Source organism: Drosophila takahashii, chromosome 3L, assembly GCF_030179915.1.
Source record: "Drosophila takahashii strain IR98-3 E-12201 chromosome 3L, DtakHiC1v2, whole genome shotgun sequence".
Lineage (NCBI taxonomy): Eukaryota > Metazoa > Arthropoda > Insecta > Diptera > Drosophilidae > Drosophila > Drosophila takahashii.
In genome coordinates, this window is record NC_091680.1 from 27871061 (window position 1) to 27890177 (window position 19117).

The following is a 19117-nucleotide window of genomic DNA, read 5'->3' on the forward strand; positions in this document are numbered from 1 at the left end:
AATGGCACCGAAATCAGGGGGCAGGAATAAATTCTTTGCACATTGCATTGCACATTAAATAATTTTAACGGAAAAAATAATCATGTTCACAGGTAAGTGAAAATTAAGTATTTAAATTCTTATCCGCATCACTCTAAATAAAAGTCATTGCTCTGCTCCCATTTACGGTTATCCAAAGTTTATTGTCGTGTTCGCAGAATTAAATATTTTTTCTTTTTTTCTTATTTATTAAGCTGTTCCAGCTGGCTCAGAATTCACTTTTCATGGCTCAATCACAAAGTCCAATACCCATTAAGTGTGAAAGTTCTTTCAAATCAATCATTGATTTTTATGCAAATTATGCACACTTTATAAATAGTTGGCTTAGTTTATTAAACAAGAGGAATTTGCATAAGATACAAATAAGATGATCGTTCGACAAGACGTATAAATCTCAAATGAGCTATTTTAACGGTAGTTTGAATGGTTCTTCTTTATTGCCATTCTTCAGCCTTATAAAAGAAGTCACAATGATCTGATTTTTGTTAGTTTACAGCATGACGTCGCCTGTGGAAGTTCGCTTTTCGAACTGGATTGTTTTGGCGGTAGCAATTCTGTCTGTTTTTGGGGGTGTTGAGGCCAAGGATGATGCCTCAGTGCCTCGGCTTATCACACTTCAAGCCGGCAGTCCCGCTCCAGCTCCTCCGCCTCAGGAAGTAATCATAGAAGAGGACTACGATCACCATCATCATCATCCGCCGGCTTATCCACAGAGTTATCCATATCCGCAGCCTCAGCCGCAGCACTGTCATTGTCCACCAGGACCTCCTGGACCTCCTGGTCCTCCGGGACAACCGGGACAGAAGGGCTATCCTGGAACAAAGGGATCCAAGGGAGATACAGGAGAGAAGGGACCTCGGGGAGATAAGGGCTACCCTGGAATGCCAGGATTGCCTGGTCCCCAAGGTCCACCTGGATATCCTGGAGGTTCGTACCCGCCATATCCGTATCCCCCGCCTCCACCTCCTCCCCCGTCATCTGGCCACGGACATGGAGGCCATGGAGGTGGCCCAGGTGGACATCATAGGTACTACGATCAGTACTATGATGAGGAGGACAATGAATACGGCAATGAGCGGGCCTTCAGTCTCATTGAAGACGATCAGTTTAGAAATCAACCATTCGTCCTAGCCTTTAGTCAGCACAGAAATCCGTTGACAACAAGATTGAATAAAAGACGCAACTAAAAATAAAACTATTGATAAACAAACTAATTTTTGTTGGAAGTTTTTCTGGGAGAAAGAGATTTTTAGATTTGGTCTTGTAACGAAATTGCGCAGCGCCCCTAGAACCTCCACGATAAATACAAACTTTCAAGCTTTTAAAATTTCCGTGATCTTAGCTTTTATACAGACAGACAGATACGGCTTGATCGACTCGGCTATTGATCTTGAGCCATTATATATACACTTTACTCTTAGGGCCGTTTTCTCGTCCAGTTGTTAAATTTAAAGAAAGCTTTAAACTCCTTTTACCCCTACTTTAAATTTAACAACGGACCTTAGAATAAAGGATATTGTATTCGTGCAATAGTATGTAACAAGTAAAAGAAAGCGACCCTATAAAATGTATACATACATTCATGATCAGGATCACTAGCCGTCCGTCTGTCCGTGTGAGTGCTGAGATCCCGGAGCTAGAGAGTTTCCATTTAGCGCAAGTTTATCATGCTAATATGCCACGTCCAACCGATAAAAGCTGTGGCGCCCCCGAATTAAAGCTATATTACAAATTTTAGCTGAAATATATTTGTGTCTTCAATACCGTTCGAATGACATTAAATACCCGCCCTCTCTAACGCCCACAAACCGCGAAATACACATCGATTGACCTTAAAGTTTGCCACGCCCACAAACGCCCTTTAAGGCTAGCGCCCACGTTTATTCTTGTTTTAAAGTTCGTTAGCTGAGTAATGAATAGCTATTTTTATACCCTTGTAGAGGGTATTATAATTTCACTCAGATGTTTGCAACGCAGTGAAGGAGACGTTTCCGACCACATAAAGTATATATATTCTTGATCAGCACCAATAGCCGAGTCTATCTAGCCATGTCCGTCTGTCCGTCTGTCCGTCTGTCTGTCTGTCCGTCTGTCCGTCTGTCCGTTTCTATGCGAACTAGTCTCTCAGTTTTAAAGCTATCGCGATGAAACTTTCCCGAAAGCCTTCTTTCTATTGCAGGTAGTACATATGTCGGAGAGAGCCGGATCGGACCACTTTATCTTAAGGCTCCCATAGGAATATTCAAACAAATTTAAGAAAATTCATTGTAACTTTGTAGGAAGTAGGCGTTTTGATTCTTGACTACTTAAAAACAAAATTTAAATAAATAGAAACGCTGAATCTGGAATCCCTGGAACTGCACCGAGTGAGCATTCTTTTATCTACAAGGGTATATAAGCTTCGGCTGGCCGAAGGTAGCTTCCTTTCTTGTTATTTTTGTTTTATTTCTTCTAATTTGTCGGTTCATATCCACACAATTACGCCAGTATTTGTTTTAAGGACAATAGATTAGAGCTTAACTTTGCCATCAGTGGCGGATTTGTCATTTTCAGGGACGGCAAATTTCGACAGTGCAATGCAATTTTTTTTATTTCTCAATCTTTAAAAATGTTTTATGAAAGTTTCACAAAGAAATTTGAACTATTTTGGAACTTATACCAGGATGTCGACACCCACCTTCCTTGTGGAGTAGATACATTTCATTACTTTAAATGTGTTCGTCTCGAAACCATGTTGCTTTCTGATGCGGATCGTTTATCTCAAAAAGTAATGGTTCGATCATCTTGCTGCTTTTACAGAAATGTTTGTAATGAAATTGTCCACTGCACACTGGGGGAAAAGTCCAATTTTTTGGCATAAACGCAAAAAATAAAAGTTACTAACTTAAAAAACAAATATTTTGAGAGATCTGAGATCTGAGATTCTGAGATCTCGGAAACTACAAAACCTAGAAGGTTGAGATTTTCTACACATATTCTTGGGCTTCCTACGCAGCGCCAGTTTATTTCAGCCAAGCGCCACGCCCCCTCTAACGCCCACAATCGCCCACTAACGATTGTAAAATCTGGCGCCCACACCTTTAAAGATTTCCGAGAAGTTGCAATGCAATTTTGTTGTGTACATTTATACCTTTTAAAACGTAGAAGATATTTTCAAATCAGACCATTAATTAAAAAGTTATGCGCAATCAAAAAAGGTTATGTATCCATCTCCCTCGCGCTCCCTTTAGCCGAGTGACGGGTATTAGATAGTCGGGACACGAACCCGACTATAGCGTTCTCTCTTGTTATACCCGTTACTCGTAGAGTAAAAGGGTATATTAGATTCGTGCAAAAGTATGTAACAGGTAGAAGGAAGCGTTTCCGACTCTATAAACTATATATATTCTTGATCGGGATCACTAGCCGAGTCGATCTAGCCATGTCCGTCTGTCCGTCTCTCCGTCTGTCCGTCTGTCTGTCTGTCCGTCTGTCTGTCCGTCTGTCTGTCCGTCTGTCTGTCTGTATGAACGCTGAGATCTCGGAAACTATAAAAACTTGAAGGTTGAGATTTTCCACACATATTCTTTGGCTTCCTACACAGCGCAAGTTTATTTTAACCGAGCGCCACGCCCCCTCTAACGCCCACAATCGCCCACTAACGATTTTAAAATTGGTCCTGCGCCCACAAAGATTTCCGAGAAGTATAAATGCAATTTTGTTGTGTATATTTATACCTATCGAAATGTAGAAGACATTTTTCAAATCGGACCATTCATTAAAAAGTTATACGCAATCAAAATATCTACATATATCTATCTCCCTCGCACTCCCTTTAGCTGAGTTACGATTATTAGTCGGGACACCAACCCGCGTTCGCACTTCCTTTAGCTGAGTGACGGGTATTAGATAGTCGGGACACCAACCCGACTATAGCGTTCTCTCTTGTTTTTAAATCGATTGTTTGATGAACGTAGAATCAAAATGGATTGAATTTTTTAGAAATAACAAACCGACAAGTACGTAAAATTTCCCGACTTTGGTTTGAATTATCTATATTATATAAAATTCCAATAAATTTTACTTTTAATTAGTTGAAAAGTTCAATCTTTTAAGAACTGTCCTAGGAAAGAAATTACAGATTTTTGGCCAAAAAATTAACTTTATTTTGACAACTTATGAAAATGGTTTTTATAGCAGGTCGTAGAAAAGCCAACTGTAATTTTATAGCAAATCACGCTACTTTAAAATTCGGTTACAAGTGAACCATGGCAGTCCGCGCCTTCATTTCTTCATGTAAATTGTTAAGAATTCGCGGTCCGTCGAGGATAACTTTTTCGCGAATTTTGAGGGTGAGGACCGTAAACTAGAGTATTACCATCTTTTCTTCTAATATCAAAAACGACTAGTCGATAATATCAAAACCAAAGACTGAAATGCTGTCAAACAAAGGTTTTTTGTTACTATTGGTAGTGTTACAGTTCTACTACGTACAAGACAAGAAAAAAAGTTAGGATTTTATTGCTATTACCAATTCAGTAGAATATTTTCCATTTTATGGTGTATCAAACACACACTTGGATTCCCAGAACAGAAAAACATATTGCACATATTTTTCAATTGAAACCTCTTTGTAAGTAAATGTTTGTTAAATAATTTAAAATCTCACATAACATCAGGCAAGTAAGCTATCTCTTAAACTATTAGCAAACATCATCATCTATGACAGGGGGGTCGTCGCCCTCCTCCTCCGCTTCGTCATCCAAGGCCGCTTGCGAGGCACTAACCTCCGCAAAATCGTCCTCCATATTATCCATAAAACTGGAGACCCTATCAACACAAAACAAACAAACATTAAAAACAAATAATAGAGATATTCGTTGTCTGCCATCACTTTTCAAAGTCGCACTGCGGCAGAAGTCCCTCTTCCTTTGACGGGCTGAATCTGAGCAATGTGCAGAGCCTAAGGACCCCAAGAAGTATCAGGAACATTCCGGCCACATAACTAAGCCACAGATTGTGGGGATATAGTATCAGGCAGATGCCGATGACCGCATAAACAGGAGTGGGTCGCCACCCGCCACAAATCGCTGAAAGTCGCCAGCAGGCCAAGCAGCTGCAGTATCTCCGCTGGTAATTATCCCTGTAACAAATTGAATCCATAAATAATTATTGATATGTTTAGTCGCTTGTAGACATATTTGGGGTAGCCAATTTACATTATAAACATTTTTACGCAAGCTTGTCAAAAAGTGGAGCTCTTATATTTTAAAACCCTTGATGAGGGTATCTTTTTCCTAAAAGCTTTTTGGATGAAACGTTATTAATTTATAGATATAATCTGTAAAAATAATTTGAAGGAAAAATATAATTTATATTCTAGTTTAAAAAATAATTTTTTGATAATATACATACAAAGAAGGAGAATGCTAGTTTCTGGTAGAGTTGGACCACTAAAAAATTTGTTATGTGATATTCGTGTTTTTATTTATATCTTGTGTTGCGCCTAACCAATTTAGGTGATACATATTTATATTTTGAAGTATAATAAAACTTTAATTTTGCCGAATAAATTGGTTATGCGCAACTTGAAATCTGAATAAAAATAAAAAAACATACCAAAATATTGTTTGTACATCTTTTTTTATGTGATCTAGCGGAACTACGAGAAACTACCATTAACTTTTTTTCTTGAGGGATTTTATTGCTTAAGATAGTTAAATATTAGGTGAAAGACTCTTAAAACAATGGTATCAAAAATAAAAATACCCACTCTGAGCACTGAAGTTGCAGAAAAATAGTTAAGAGCCATTTGATCTCAACAAACATAACCAGCACGGCTGAAAAACTAACCAGACATTATTATATTTCTTGGGGATATTAGATCATTGGCCTACATTATATAAAGACCGGCCTGATATCCATGCATGTAGACATCAACGCCGACGCCGCAGATGACTGAAATGAAAAATGACTTAAGAAAGTTTGTGTAAAGGGTCCTTGTCTGCGGGTTCGAACAAGGAATGTTATCCGTAAACGAGCCTATAAAATAATGCGATTTGTCTGGGCAAATATATTTATAAGCATATTTATTGAGTTGGAGCTCTTTTGTTTACCACGCTTGGGCCATAAAATGTTATACAAAACCAATAAAAAGAAACGAGGGTGGAATAAGAACTTTGTCAAGACCCCATAAAATTATTTGAGCTAACCTAAAACATTGAGATTTTACCCCAAGGTAAAATATATTTTCGGTTATACTTCTAACTCTTTCTAAGCTATTTTTCTTTAAATAATTTTCAATAAGTCCCACTTTTAGTGTTCAAGATATCTTTATCGCTCGGTACAAAAATAGAATTGGGTTTTGCGGAAGTTCATCCAACCACAGATTTAAAATTGCGAATTCTGTTGAAATATTTAATGGAGATTTAAAATGTGAAATAATTTGTGTTTTTGCTCAAAAATTCTTAACAGTTTTATACCTGTTATACACGCCCACTTTAACCCACAATTTATTTATTTATTTACTTTATGTACCTAGCCTAGCAGTTAATTACTATGTTTATACGATGGGAATCACGATTTCTTAAAAGCGCGAAATCGGAATATGTTTGCCTTAAAAGCTTGTGCCGCGGAGAAGACATCAATAGTTTTTCGGAATTATCCTTTGTGTTATGTTGGCAAAGTCTATATATAAGATTGCCTAAGAAAAACTAAATAAAAGCAATTATTATAATAACTAAGCTAACATTAGGAAAAAAACTTTTTAAAATTAAGACAACATTTTTATAAGGGTACACAGAGTCGGGTTGTTGTCCCGACTATCTAATACCCGTCACTCGGCTAAAGAGAGTGCGAGGGAGATGGATATATACCATTTTTATGATTGCGTATAACTTTTTATTAATGGTCCGATTTGAAAAATGTCTTTTACATTTCGATAGGTATAAGTATACACAACAAAATTGCATTTATACTTCTCGGAAATCTTTAAAGGTGTGGGCGCCAGACACATTTTAAAATTGTTAGTGGGCGATTGTGGGCGTTAGAGGGGGCGTGGAGCTCGTCCGCTGAGATCTCGGAAACTACAAAAGCTAGAAGGTTGAGATTTCCCACATATATTCTTGGGCTTCCTACGCAGCGCAAGTTTATTTCAGCCGAGCGCCACGCCCTTTCTAACGCCCACAATCGCCCACTAACGATTTTAAAATGTGTCCTGCGCCACATCTTTAAAGATTTCCGCGAAGTATAAATGCAATTTTGTTGTGTATATATATACCTATCGAAATGTAGAGGACATTTTTCAAATCGGACCATTCATTAAAAAGTTATACGCAATCAAAATTGTTTATATATCTATCTCCCTCGCACTCCCTTTAGCTGAGTTACGATTATTAGATAGTCGGGACACCAACCCGAGTACAGCGTTCTCACTCCTTTTAGCTGAGTGACGGGTATTAGATAGTCGGGACACCCACCCGACTATAGCGTTCTCTCTTGTTTTGAATTAAAATCATTGTGCATAAAGTTAAAAACAATCGGTATTGACTTATTCCTATGAACAAACGTTCTATGTTTTTCGATTATTATTTTTCTGTGTACAATTTGACAACATTTTTTACCACTCTTCGGAATATTTGTCAAACAACCCCCTTAAATATTCATATTCTAACCACATTATGGGTTTCTTACCACTCTTCGGAATATTTGTCAAACAACCCCCTTAAATATTCATATTCTAACCACATTATGGGTCCGGTCTCCCATTTTGTCTCAACGAAATCCACTTCCAATGTGTAAGATATGACCCAAAGGAAACCCCACGCCCATTTCCCGGATAAATACCCAATCTAATTAAGTTGTTTTTATTATGCCGAGCCGCGAAAAACCAATCTGATTAAGCCAGTTAGATATATATATGCCCCACATTTAAATACAACTATAGAACCAAAACCAAACCAATTACATTAAATGCTGTCAACGGAAAAAACCGAAAAAGCGGAAATCGAAAAAACATGCAAAAATTATCTGGATAATTGAAAGCGATGGAGGGAAAATAGACACCGGGGAAGAAGGAAAACTTGGCGAATGGCTGGCGCCAAAAGGCTAACAACAAAGCTCATTGTCGACCGTATGGAAAAGTTGCTGATAAGGGGAAAATCGGGACGCGGGAAACTCTGCTCTTGGCACAGGATGCGAGATGTGAGCTGCAAGCTGCAAGCTGCATAGAGGCCAATGCCTTGTTAATGGCTCTGACAGAGAATTTCCTTGGAAACCCCTCCTTTCTCCTGCATTCTTCGGGACTTTTGAACTAAATCAAGATGTTATACTTTGTTTTTCTGCGTGCCACTGCATGTATAATAGACCCCAAACAATTTGCAAAGAAATTAGTTTGAACTTGACCCAAAGTTTTTGTTATGCTGCAGCCGGGCAATTTATCAAATTCTAAAAAAACGAGGGTGCACTATTTTAAGCGCATTAGGGAAATGTCAGATGGTGCTGAAAAATCGTTATGATTGGCCGTGATAAGCGTTTAAGCCAACTTTGATAACTGCCGCAGATGGCCACAAAATTTCGATGAAAAGTTTTTTTTGGTTTTCCTCAGTTTGAGGTGTAGTTAAATTATAAAAATATTTAAATTGTAAAAATGCAGCTAATGCACATAAATTTGTGTTGTTAATGCATTTACTCTTTTATACTTTGTACAATATCAAATTATATTGGCATTCATAATCCAGCTTGAATTACAAAAACTATTATCTCAATTTAACAAGAGAAAGGAAATCACAAGCTGGCTACAAAGAATAATTAAATTGTATGAAATTCACGATGAAATATATGCAAATGAATATTCCACAGAATGCAATTTTAAACCAAACTAAAACTTTAATTGCATCCGAATTTATTGACTTATGCAAACGAGCATTTACATAGAAATCAAATTGTTGAGGATAACTACGTGAGCAAAAGTTTAATATAGTATCTAACCTTCATAATATTTATGTTTTTACTGCCTTTAAGTTACATTTATTTTCCTCGGTCTATCCAAACAATTCAATAACTTTTGCTTACGAAAAAAAACCAAGGAATAATTTGTATTGAAAGGAGCAATAAAAGGAGCCAATAAGAACAGGTCCCTATTCAGATCTTAGCCGTACAGTTCCCATTCAGTGCCAAGAAATATAATAAGCCACAGCACTCGACAAATCCTAAGGCTACGGTTTCAATGCACAAGCATTTTCTTCGATTTGTCAAGGGTAAACATTCCGAAAAGGGCCACAAAAGCTGTGCGTATGCATTCATACACATATTCATTCCCATGCACCATAACCCCATATCATGATTGGCATTATCTCGAGACGGGAGGTCACATGGGTAGTGAGAAATTTTATTTCACTAGCATAGATTTCCGGGCACTTGAGCTTACCGAATGAAGTCAGCAGACCAAAAACTCTTATCACAGGACGTAAACACTCGCACGGCTCTGCGGACTGATTACGGTGATGGTGACGTCCTCGTCCTCGGAGAACGCGTTGCGTTGGCAGTTGCATTTGACTCATAGCTAGCTTGTGTTGTGTTAATTTACAGCCCGAAAGTTGTTATTTTTGAAATCAATATGCCAAGCAATAACACTATATATTTTTTTATGTTTTGGCTCTATAAAATATTGATTTTTAATTAATTATTTACTTTATATTTACATTAAGAATATTTACGTTTACGAAATATGACCTAAAATTCAAAGTTGGTGTTTTATATTAAACTTCGTTAAAAATAATTTGCCTTTTTTAATAAAAAATAATTTAAAAAAAGTTATACATTTCTCCAAATATTTGTATTTGAAACTGGCAGTTTAGTTTCTGTCCAAAGGAATCGCTAATAAAACAATCAAAGAACCGTATCCACATCACAAAAATCCGCTACGTGCTTGGCATACTAAATGGTCGAATAACGTTGCGACAAACATTTTCAATTCCAACTCGAACAGCTCGTTGTGCTTTTAAGTTTCAGCATTTAACTCGGGCTACGCTGCGTATGCGTAATGTGACACTTTTCGCACCTCTCCTTCCACGGCATTTAATCACCGGTCCCGCTCTGTTTGTGAATGTGTTTGTGGGACAACTAATGTCTGCAAATTACCGTTACCATTTGCACTTTACCCCCGCACGTTGTGCGTCCTCTGTATGTTTTTATACCCGTTACTCGTAGAGTAAAAGGGTATATTAGATTCGTGCAAAAGTATGTAACAGGTAGAAGGAAGCGTTTCCGACCCTATAAACTATATATATTCTTGATCAGGATCACTAGCCGAGTCGATCTAGCCATGTCCGTCTGTCCGTCTGTCTGTCCGTCTGTCTGTCTGTCTGTCTGTCTGTCTGTCTGTCTGTCTGTCTGTCTGTATGAACGCTGAGATCTCGGAAACTATAAAAGCTAGAAGATTGACATTTTGCATGCAGATTCTAGGAGTACCTACGCAGCGTAAGTTTGTTTCAAAAGGGTGCCACGCCCCCTCTAACGCCCACAATCGCTTATATACGATTTTAAAAATTTCAATATTTAGGAAAAGTAAAAATGCAGTTTTGTTGTGTTTATCAATACCTATCGAAATGTAGAAGAAATTTTTTAAATCGGACCATTCGTTAAAAAGTTACGGCGGATCAAAGCTTTTATCTCCATCTCCTTCGCATTCCCTTTAGCTAAGTAACGGGTATCTGATAGTCGGGGCACCCGACTATAGCGTTCCCTCTTGTTTTGGTTTAAATTTTTCCTTTTTTTTCTGTTAAATTTTGTTGTATTTTTTGTAAAGTGCCACTTTGCCACTTGACTTTATAACCGTGCTGTAAACAACGGACGTCCGCACGCTTCCAGCAGCGACAACTGAATGAAACTGAATGAAAGGACGAAAGCAATCGTTTCTATTTTCGGAGTCAGGATCCAGAGTCGCCGCTGAGGCTGCTTTTTCTACTGCCACTGACTTTGTAGCCAAATGCCAGCCAATGGGGCGGCGCTGCATATGAAACTGCTAAGTTGATTTGTTACGAGAGGACACTCGTGATTATTTCTTTTTAAATGTTTTTCGCAAAAAATCTATTTTTTTAAACTAAGATTTATGGAAACCGCAACTATTTAATATTGTTAGTAATTCAAATCATTCTTAAAAATTTTTAATTTTGTATTGAATTTCCGTAGATTTTTAACTTAGAAATATTGCTTTGGTATTTATATTTTTTATGTAGACCTAAACGTACGTTTTTAACAGTTATATTCTTTTTTTTTGTACATTTTATTTATTTATTATTCCCATTCTCTAAATGTACCTACTATGAAAACTATAAAAACTATATTTATTTGCGGATAATTTTTTACAATTTTGCTGTTTTGTTGATCAAAATATATTAATATTCTCGGTGTACTTGCTTGCATATATGTAGTTTAGTGCTTTTTTATAATATGTTGGTGTTCAAATTTAGTGAATTTACAGAGATAACACTGTGCAGCATTTTTAGTGCTTTTTAAATTTACCTCGATGGATGCTATATTTTTGGATTCGTTACGAATTCCCAAGTTAAACTGCGTTTTCCAAAAAGTTCCCCGACGCAAGGATTCTTAGCAAAAGGACCTCAAAGTTCGAAAAATTCAGAAATTGGCCAACTTTCTAAAGCTCTCAGAGGCAAACGGATTCATGGTTTGGTTAGATGCTAAAGTTTTATAAAAGATACACTCTTTATCTTTTAAACCCCATACTTACAAAATTTTTAAGATTTTTTTTAAGGCAGAAACAAGTTCTAGAAAACATAGTCAAAAAACATAAAAGTATACAGCTGCGGTCAAAATGATAGTAGTGTTGCCGCCCTGTGTATTTAAAAGTTTGTTGTTGTAATTGATCTTTTCCTGGTAATATTGTATTGATTATAATTTTCCTATTAGACTAATTGGATAAGAAAAAATTACAACATCAAACTTTTAAAATACACAAGGCGGCGACACTACTACTATTTTGACCGCAGCTGTATGTTTTTCAGTTTTTTGACTATGTTTTTTGAAATTTATTTCTGCCTTAAAAAAAATCCTAAAATTATTTTATGTATGGGGTTTGAAAGATAAAGGGTGTATCTTTTTAAAAACTTTAACTTCAAACCAAGCCATGCATCCATTTGCCTCTGAGAGCTCCGCAAAGTTGGCCAATTTCAGCATTTTTCGAACTTTGAGGTCCTTTTGCTAAGAATCCTTGCGTCGGGGAACTCTTTGGAAAACGCAGTTTAACTTGGGAATTCGTAACGAATCCAAAAATATAGCATTTATCGAGGTTAATTTTTGATGCTGCATAGTGTAATCAGGCAAATTATTTAAATTAAAAGAAGTGTTCTAAGATTTTAATTTCAAATACATCCTGGCAGCGATCACTGAACGCAGCGTAGCGCATTAACCTAGTCTTTAAAGTCCTGCAGGTCTTGTTACCAATGCTAGCTTGATTTTATTTGTCACGTTGTCCTGTGTGTGATGCCGACATGTTCTTGGTACTGCTGGTGTCGTCCTGTGTGTGCGTGCTCTCGTCCTGCTAGTCCTGCCCAGCACCCTCACCCGCCCTTGGCCACGTTTCAGTAATTTTCATAACTGGCTGAATGAGAAGCGGAGTGGCAGGAGGCGAAAAGAAGCTCAAAAGGCGACCAGAAGCAAAGCTGAGCAATTGCCAAGTGCCAGGCGAGTACGCAGAATATGGACAAAAACATTTTCGGCAGCCACACCGCCCTCAACCTCATATATTAAACGGGGCAAAATTCAAGGGGGAGCTCGAGTAAATATTTTTTTAGCCCCTCTGCTTATTGTGCTGTGCATTTGCTAAGGTGCCTATCGTCAGACTTGTTTGCATTATGCGGCGTTAATGACATCCAAAGTGGGAGGCCGCCCCCGATGAATCCCTCCGCTGTCGCCACCATCTACGACATAATTCACCGCTGCCTCACACTCAGAAAATGTAATTTCCTTAAATTTCTCAGTTGGAATAAAAAATTATAAAGGTCGTCCTCGGAACCTCGGGACCTTAAATGTAATTAAAATATATTTTTCTTAAAGGTAAAAACAAAAGTTTCTGGACTGAAATAAAAAACTTTGGACTGAAATAAAATACATTTTATTAATATAACCAAGCTGTGTAAGCTTTATCAATTTTTTAATTACTTTGTTTAAGGGGTTCAGTTTGTATGTTCCAGGAACAATGTTCCTGTTAAAATATATAGATATACAGACATCGAAGATATAAAAGATACGATTTTTTTTGTCAGGCCTTTTCAAATATTGCTTAATAGAATTAACAAAAATGTATCATTACATTTTTCCAAAACCAAAAACTTTTAAATTTAAATTTAATTTAAAAAAGATATTCTTCTTGAAAATCTGTTTAGTAACTCGGCTATATTATTTTGAAAATAAGTGTATTGGTTATTCTTATTTTTTCCGTGATTTTATTTGATATATTTTAACAGCTATACAAGGTACTTCTCGACCTATTCTGATCATTTTAAGCGTTTTAAGAAAACTACTACTGACTACTTATATTCTCCTAAAGTCTATTTCACTATATTTTTCTGAGTGCATGATACTTCCCGCGTGGCTCACTTGGGAAACTCCTTGCGCCGCTTCATTATCTTGGTAATCCCGGCCACCATAGCCACCTCGGGCAGAGACAGCTTGGCATCCTCTTGGAAGTCGCAGCGTCTGGTTAAATGCAACCAGGTCCTTTCCGGATTCAAAGACAACGGCATCTGCAGCCAACTAACGTAGTCTATTTTCAAAGAGCCAGTGAGCAGCTGGTCGAATGGTGTATTCCCAATGAAAAACATGGACCTTAGAACAGAGGTCTTGGCCTCCTTGATGTTCTGACCCTGAATGCCTTGAAAAGGACTCGGATCATTGTCACTCGTCCCCAGCTGTTCAAGCAACCAGTCTTTGTTGAATTTCAAATAGTTATAAACCACTTTTAGAGCCTGTTTTCCAATATTTGTGGTCAAAACATCGCTGACTAGGACTTCGGCTATATAATCTGCGATACCCACATCCAGCTCCATGGCATAATTGTTCGGTGGACTGTGGCTTAGGCGATCCGATTCTGCATTTGTCAAGGCCAAGTCATCCATTTTGATGGTACTTACAGCACTCATTCCTCCGGCCCCCCGATTATTGCTACCCGCTGTTCCTCCAAAATCCGTGTCCAAATTAATACTCTCCTTGGCCTGTTTAAGAAACAATTCGATTTGATCCGTGTGCTTGTCGTCCTCGTCAATTGAGCAAATGGCCTCCGATATCGAATAACATATGGCAGCCTTTTCCTCGTTTTTAGCTGAAAATATTTAAATGTTCAGAGGCAATCAAAAAATTATTTACGATTTTTACCATTTTTTACCATAAATATTGTATCATAAAAAAGAAAATATTAACTCACCTTGTTCATACACCTCCGCTGTTTTAATCAGTTCTGTATAGAGGGCTGCAAATACCACCTGCAATAGAACGGAATCCCCCAAAGGCCTTGTCGAAACCGGTATGATATCCTGAAGCAAGGAGGCTATTTTGTACAGCCCCTCGGGAAGGCAGTCCCAGATCTCAGAGACGCAGGTTAGAGCCAAAGACATGGCCTGATACATGCTCGCTCCATTTTCCACGGCATTAACCAACATATCCACCACACAGTCGAGAACAGGATATACAAAGTGCATGATGGCTTCCAGCCAGGGAGTTCGCTTTTGGTTCCACACCTGTCTTTTGTCTAGGCAATCGCTCCAGCCAGCGATCGCGTGTTCCTCCAGGGTTTTGATCAGACAGGACCTAATATCCACCGCCTTGCCAACAGCTACCACTAAATAAGTAAGTGATAGGACTATCTGATAGTTAGATTGACCCACGGGATCTGTTCAAATAAGTAATACAAACCCATAGAAAATATTAGATATTCTCATTTAAAATTTTTAAATAGGTTCTAAACTTTATAATTGTCTCACCTATATCCCCAGCTATAGAATCGGTGACATTGAAGCACTCGCCGCGACACAAGAAAGCCTCGCATTTTTGAGGGGCACCCTCTGCGCAGGTAAACGAAATCTTTGCTACGTTTTTAAAGTTTTCCGAAGAGGGTAAATACTGCATCAGATGGCGCATTATAATTCCCGTGAGAAAGGCATCTCTCATCAATAGAATCTTCAACAGGTACGACCAATCTGCCTCGGGAAAGGCAAGTAAAACCCTCAAGTCCAAGGAAATAGCCGTGTTGGTGGAAAGATCGGAGAACTCGGTGACCCACTGACAGGACTGCTCCTTGGGAAAATATCTGGGAAGAGCGAAAATAATCCAGGCACTTGGTAATCCGTGACGAGAGCTAAACATTTCCATGTTGTCCAAGCCCTTTCGAAAAACCTAAAAAAAATAATACATATTTGGTTCAAACACAAAACTAACCAAATGTAAGACACTCACTTACTAAACTAGTATTTATATCTGATGAAAGGAATTTATTAAATATCGTAGCAAAAGCATATAAATTTGATTTAGCTTTGAATAAATTAATGTTATCTATCATAACGTATAAAAAAAGGGGACCTTTTTCGACTATTAGATACCCGTTACGCAGCAAACGGGAGTGCGAGGGAGATGGAGAGATGGCGTTGAAACCGAAATGCGCTGCGTAGGAAGCCGAAGAATATGTGTGATTAATCAGTTTAATCAACTTTCTAGCTTTTTTAGTTTTCGAGATCTTATCGTTCATACGGACAGATAGACAGACAGACGGACTGACGGACATGGCTAGATCGACTCGTCTGGAGATGTATTTATATCGAATTATTTAAATTTAAATTTCCTACCTTCGAAAGAACACCTACTGGTGACCCCCTGAGGAGGAGACAGTAGAAGAGCTCCCTGCACTTGGCGTGTATATCCCTTATAATAACACTCTGGTTACTGAGCTGCAATCCCACATAAGCCTCACCACTCTCACAAATATGGGGCAATAGTTCGGCTATGCAGAGTAACATATTGCAAATATCCACCAGATGGAGCGTGGATCTAGCCACACTCGTTACTATCTGGGTATATCGTACAGTCAGTACACTCAGCGTTTCGTTCAGCATTCCGGCGAATATCTTTTGAGCCATTTTTGGTGGCACCGAATTCCACAAGTCGGTTTTGGAGCCCCTCATATAGTGCCACCACATCTGAACGGTATAGGAACCTCTTTCCGACTCGAAGAACGGTTGGGTATCCTCCCAATGCAGACAATCGGCATCTTGCATTATATAGAGTAAAAGCAATCGGCAGTGGAGATCCAGGAGTCGTTCGGCCAAAGCTTCTGACATCTGGGAATATTGCTTGAAACTGAGCTTAAGAGCTCCTCCCTTTTCATCGCCTTTTGGGGGACATATAGTTGTGGTTGCTGCTTGCATATAAACACTGAGGGAATTCTTGACCAGTGAAGCAGCTCCAATAGTGGCAGTAAGGACAGATAAATCGGCATGATCCAAGGACTCCTGAGACAGCCGATGAACGTGCTCCAGTAGTAAATCAGCGGATTTGGTGACCAGCTGCACGAACTTATCCGGGTCGGAAGTCTTTACGGTTACATTTGTCTAGGGAAAGCAAATCTTTTGATTTAACAACTATTGAATGTTATAAATAATATCTTACAAAATCTCCTTCATTCATTTCCTTTTCGGTGTGCAAAAGTCCAGAGGGCTTTCGATAAGAGGCAAAGTACTCATCTTCCCACCTGTGTAAATAGATTCTAGTTCCGAAGGTCAGACTTTCATGGAACTTTTTGGCTCATCCAGGACACAATGGCATAGAAAACTTATTTTATTTAACATTAAACATTTTCATACCTTTGGAATGAGATATCTTTATGTTTTTTTACCATAACATATATGTAAGAAATTATCTAGTTTTATTTAAACGACTATGCCAGGTCCGACAAATGAGACAGATATTTGCTAAAGTGAAACCCGTTGCATCTTACTGACTTCCTCACGTCTTTTTCAACTTTTAAAGGTTATAGGTAATATTTAACAGACTGTCGATAAGACCTGTTGTTAAAGTGGTCTTTAACAGCTTAAGCAGCGGCTTAAAAACTTATTTCCAGGGAAAGGAACAAAACTTAAATCATGATTCATAACAACTTGGAATACCTACCATCTTATTAATTTAATGGCTGCAAAGGATGCGTAGCGTGGGAAATCCAGTTTTCCACCTACAACTCCAGAGCAAATTGGTTCCTGAAGCACCCTTTGATGTGTCTGTTTATTGGAGATGAGTTATGTAATTGCCGACAGAGGAAACCTAACTGGGTTTTACCTGGTAAAACTCTAGATCGCGTTGTAATAAAATCGGCACTCTATCCATTAAATTTCCTTCTTCAAGTACCTCCATAATAAAATTTAGTTTATAAATAAAAAAAATTTAAAGAACTGATTCAAATAACAAAATATCTGCCTAATATGTGCTAACGAACAAACAGTTTATTTAATTCACCTGTTGTCAGGGTAACAAAAGGATAAGTGCAATAGAAAGCCGATATCTCCAAAACAGTGAGCGATAGTTTTTTATAAAGATAGTTAAGATATTTACATATTTAACAAGAGCGAACGCTATAATCGGGTTGGTGTCCCGACTATTTAATACCCGTCACTCAGCTAAAGGGAGTGCGAGGGAGATGGATATATACATTTTTTCAAATGCGCATTTTTAATGAATGGTCCGATTTGAAAAATGTCTTCTACATTCATTAAGTCATTTTCCAATTTAGTTCCTTGGGTTCATAGCTACATAATCACTAAAGACTTGATAGTAAAATTTTTTCGGTTCACAAGATATGGCCGTTACAAATAAATTTTGCATGTAAAACTTTAACTCGCTATAATAGGTAAACGTGAGCTAAGCCAGAGAAACCCAAATGGTTTTAAGCTTATTTCGATAAGTACTTTCCGCCCATGAAATCAGAATTGCGGTCACTTTTTTAACCCTAACAAGAGAGAACGCTTAGTCGGGTTGTTGTCCCGACTATCTAATACCTGTCACTCGGCTAAAGGGAGCGCGAGTTAACTTGCGTATAACTTTTTAATGAAAGGTCCGATTTGAAAAATGTCTTCAACATTTCGATACAACAAAATATCATTTATATCATTTATACTTCTCGGAAATCTTTAAAGGTGTGGGCGCCTGACAAATTTTAAAATCGTGGCGTTCGGCTGAAATAAACTTGCGCTGCGTAGGAAGCCTAAGAATATGTGTGGAAAACCTCAACCTTCTAGCTTTTGTAGTTTCCGAGATCTCAGCGTTCATACAGACAGACCGACGGACAGACCGACGGACAGACCGACGGACAGACAGACGGACAGACAGTCGGACAGACAGACGGACAGACAGTCGGACAGACGGACATGGCTATATCGACTCGGCTAGTCACCCTGTTCAAGAATTAATATACTTTATAGGGTCGGAAACGCTGCCTTCTCCCTGTTCCATACTTTTGCACGAATTCAATATACCCTTTTAGTCTACGAGTAACGGGTATAAAAATGTTGCACAGTGTATTGGGCATACAGAAATGATCAATTTATTTAAATTTTTTGCTTTGATTTACATAACGTAGTTTCAAACAAGAAAGGAAGCTACCTTCGGCCAGCCGAAGCTTATATACCCTTGTAGATAAAAGAATACTCACTCGGTGCAGTTCCAGGGATTCCAGATTCAGCGTTTCGATTTATTTCAATTTTGTTTTTAAGTAGTCAAGAATCAAAACGCCTACTTCCTACAAAGTTACAATGAATTTTCTTATATTTGTTTGGGAGCCTTAAGATATAGTGGTCCGATCCGGCTGGCTCCGACATATGTACTACCTGCAATAGAAAGAAGACCTTCGGGAAAGTTTCATCGCGATAGCTTTAAAACTGAGAGACTAGTTCGCATAGAAACGGACAGACGGACAGACGGACAGACGGACATGGCTAGATAGACTCGGCTATTGGTGCTGATCAAGAATATATATACTTTATGTGGTCGGAAACGTCTCCTTCACTGCGTTGCAAACATCTGACTGAAATTATAATACCCTCTA

General features: G+C 38.2%; 2 protein-coding genes across 6 annotated transcripts; one reads left to right on the forward strand and one right to left on the reverse strand.

Annotated features, from left to right (window-relative positions):
• Positions 1 to 7: 7 nt before the first annotated feature.
• Positions 8 to 1249, forward strand: LOC108062758 (putative cuticle collagen 80). Of its 2 annotated transcripts, none has more exons than XM_017149560.2 (2): positions 8 to 92; positions 529 to 1249. In XM_017149560.2, exons 1-2 carry the CDS (start codon positions 83 to 85, stop codon positions 1224 to 1226), a joined length of 708 nt encoding a protein of 235 aa, XP_017005049.2. In that variant the 5' UTR covers positions 8 to 82; the 3' UTR covers positions 1227 to 1249. The 2 variants fall into 2 exon arrangements, with proteins under 2 accessions (XP_017005049.2, XP_017005058.2); XM_017149569.2 differs by having other exon boundaries at positions 37 to 92; positions 536 to 1249.
• Positions 1250 to 4724: 3475 nt separating this feature from the next.
• On the reverse strand, positions 4725 to 19069 carry LOC108070300 (uncharacterized). 4 transcript variants are annotated; one of them, XR_011418756.1, is made up of 8 exons: positions 17356 to 17550; positions 17194 to 17297; positions 16693 to 16774; positions 15873 to 16634; positions 15015 to 15426; positions 14472 to 14923; positions 4913 to 5143; positions 4725 to 4848 (listed from the first exon to the last, which is right to left on the reverse strand). XR_011418756.1 is itself a non-coding variant. In XM_017160720.3 (7 exons), the coding sequence occupies exons 1-7, from the start codon at positions 17428 to 17430 to the stop codon at positions 13632 to 13634; spliced, it is 2625 nt and encodes an 874-aa protein (XP_017016209.2). In that variant the 5' UTR covers positions 17431 to 17550; the 3' UTR covers positions 13319 to 13631. The 4 variants fall into 4 exon arrangements, 3 of the variants coding, with proteins under 3 accessions (XP_017016209.2, XP_070071779.1, XP_070071780.1); XM_017160720.3 differs by lacking the exons at positions 4725 to 4848; positions 4913 to 5143 and adding an exon at positions 13319 to 14356 and having other exon boundaries at positions 14459 to 14923; XM_070215678.1 differs by lacking the exons at positions 4725 to 4848; positions 4913 to 5143; positions 17194 to 17297; positions 17356 to 17550 and adding exons at positions 13319 to 14356; positions 18725 to 19069 and having other exon boundaries at positions 14459 to 14923; positions 16693 to 16789.
• Positions 19070 to 19117: the final 48 nt, after the last annotated feature.

Excerpts from the sequence above, each read along its gene's own strand:
- LOC108070300 (XM_017160720.3), bottom strand. The coding sequence starts at position 17,430 with ATGGAGGTACTTGAAGAAGGAAATTTAATGGATAGAGTGCCGATTTTA. Across the intron at positions 17,298-17,355 it reads GCGATCTAGAGTTTTACCAG|ACACATCAAAGGGTGCTTCA; the intron begins GTAAAACCCAGT and ends TCCAATAAACAG. Across the intron at positions 16,635-16,692 it reads AAATGAATGAAGGAGATTTT|ACAAATGTAACCGTAAAGAC; the intron begins GTAAGATATTAT and ends TGCTTTCCCTAG.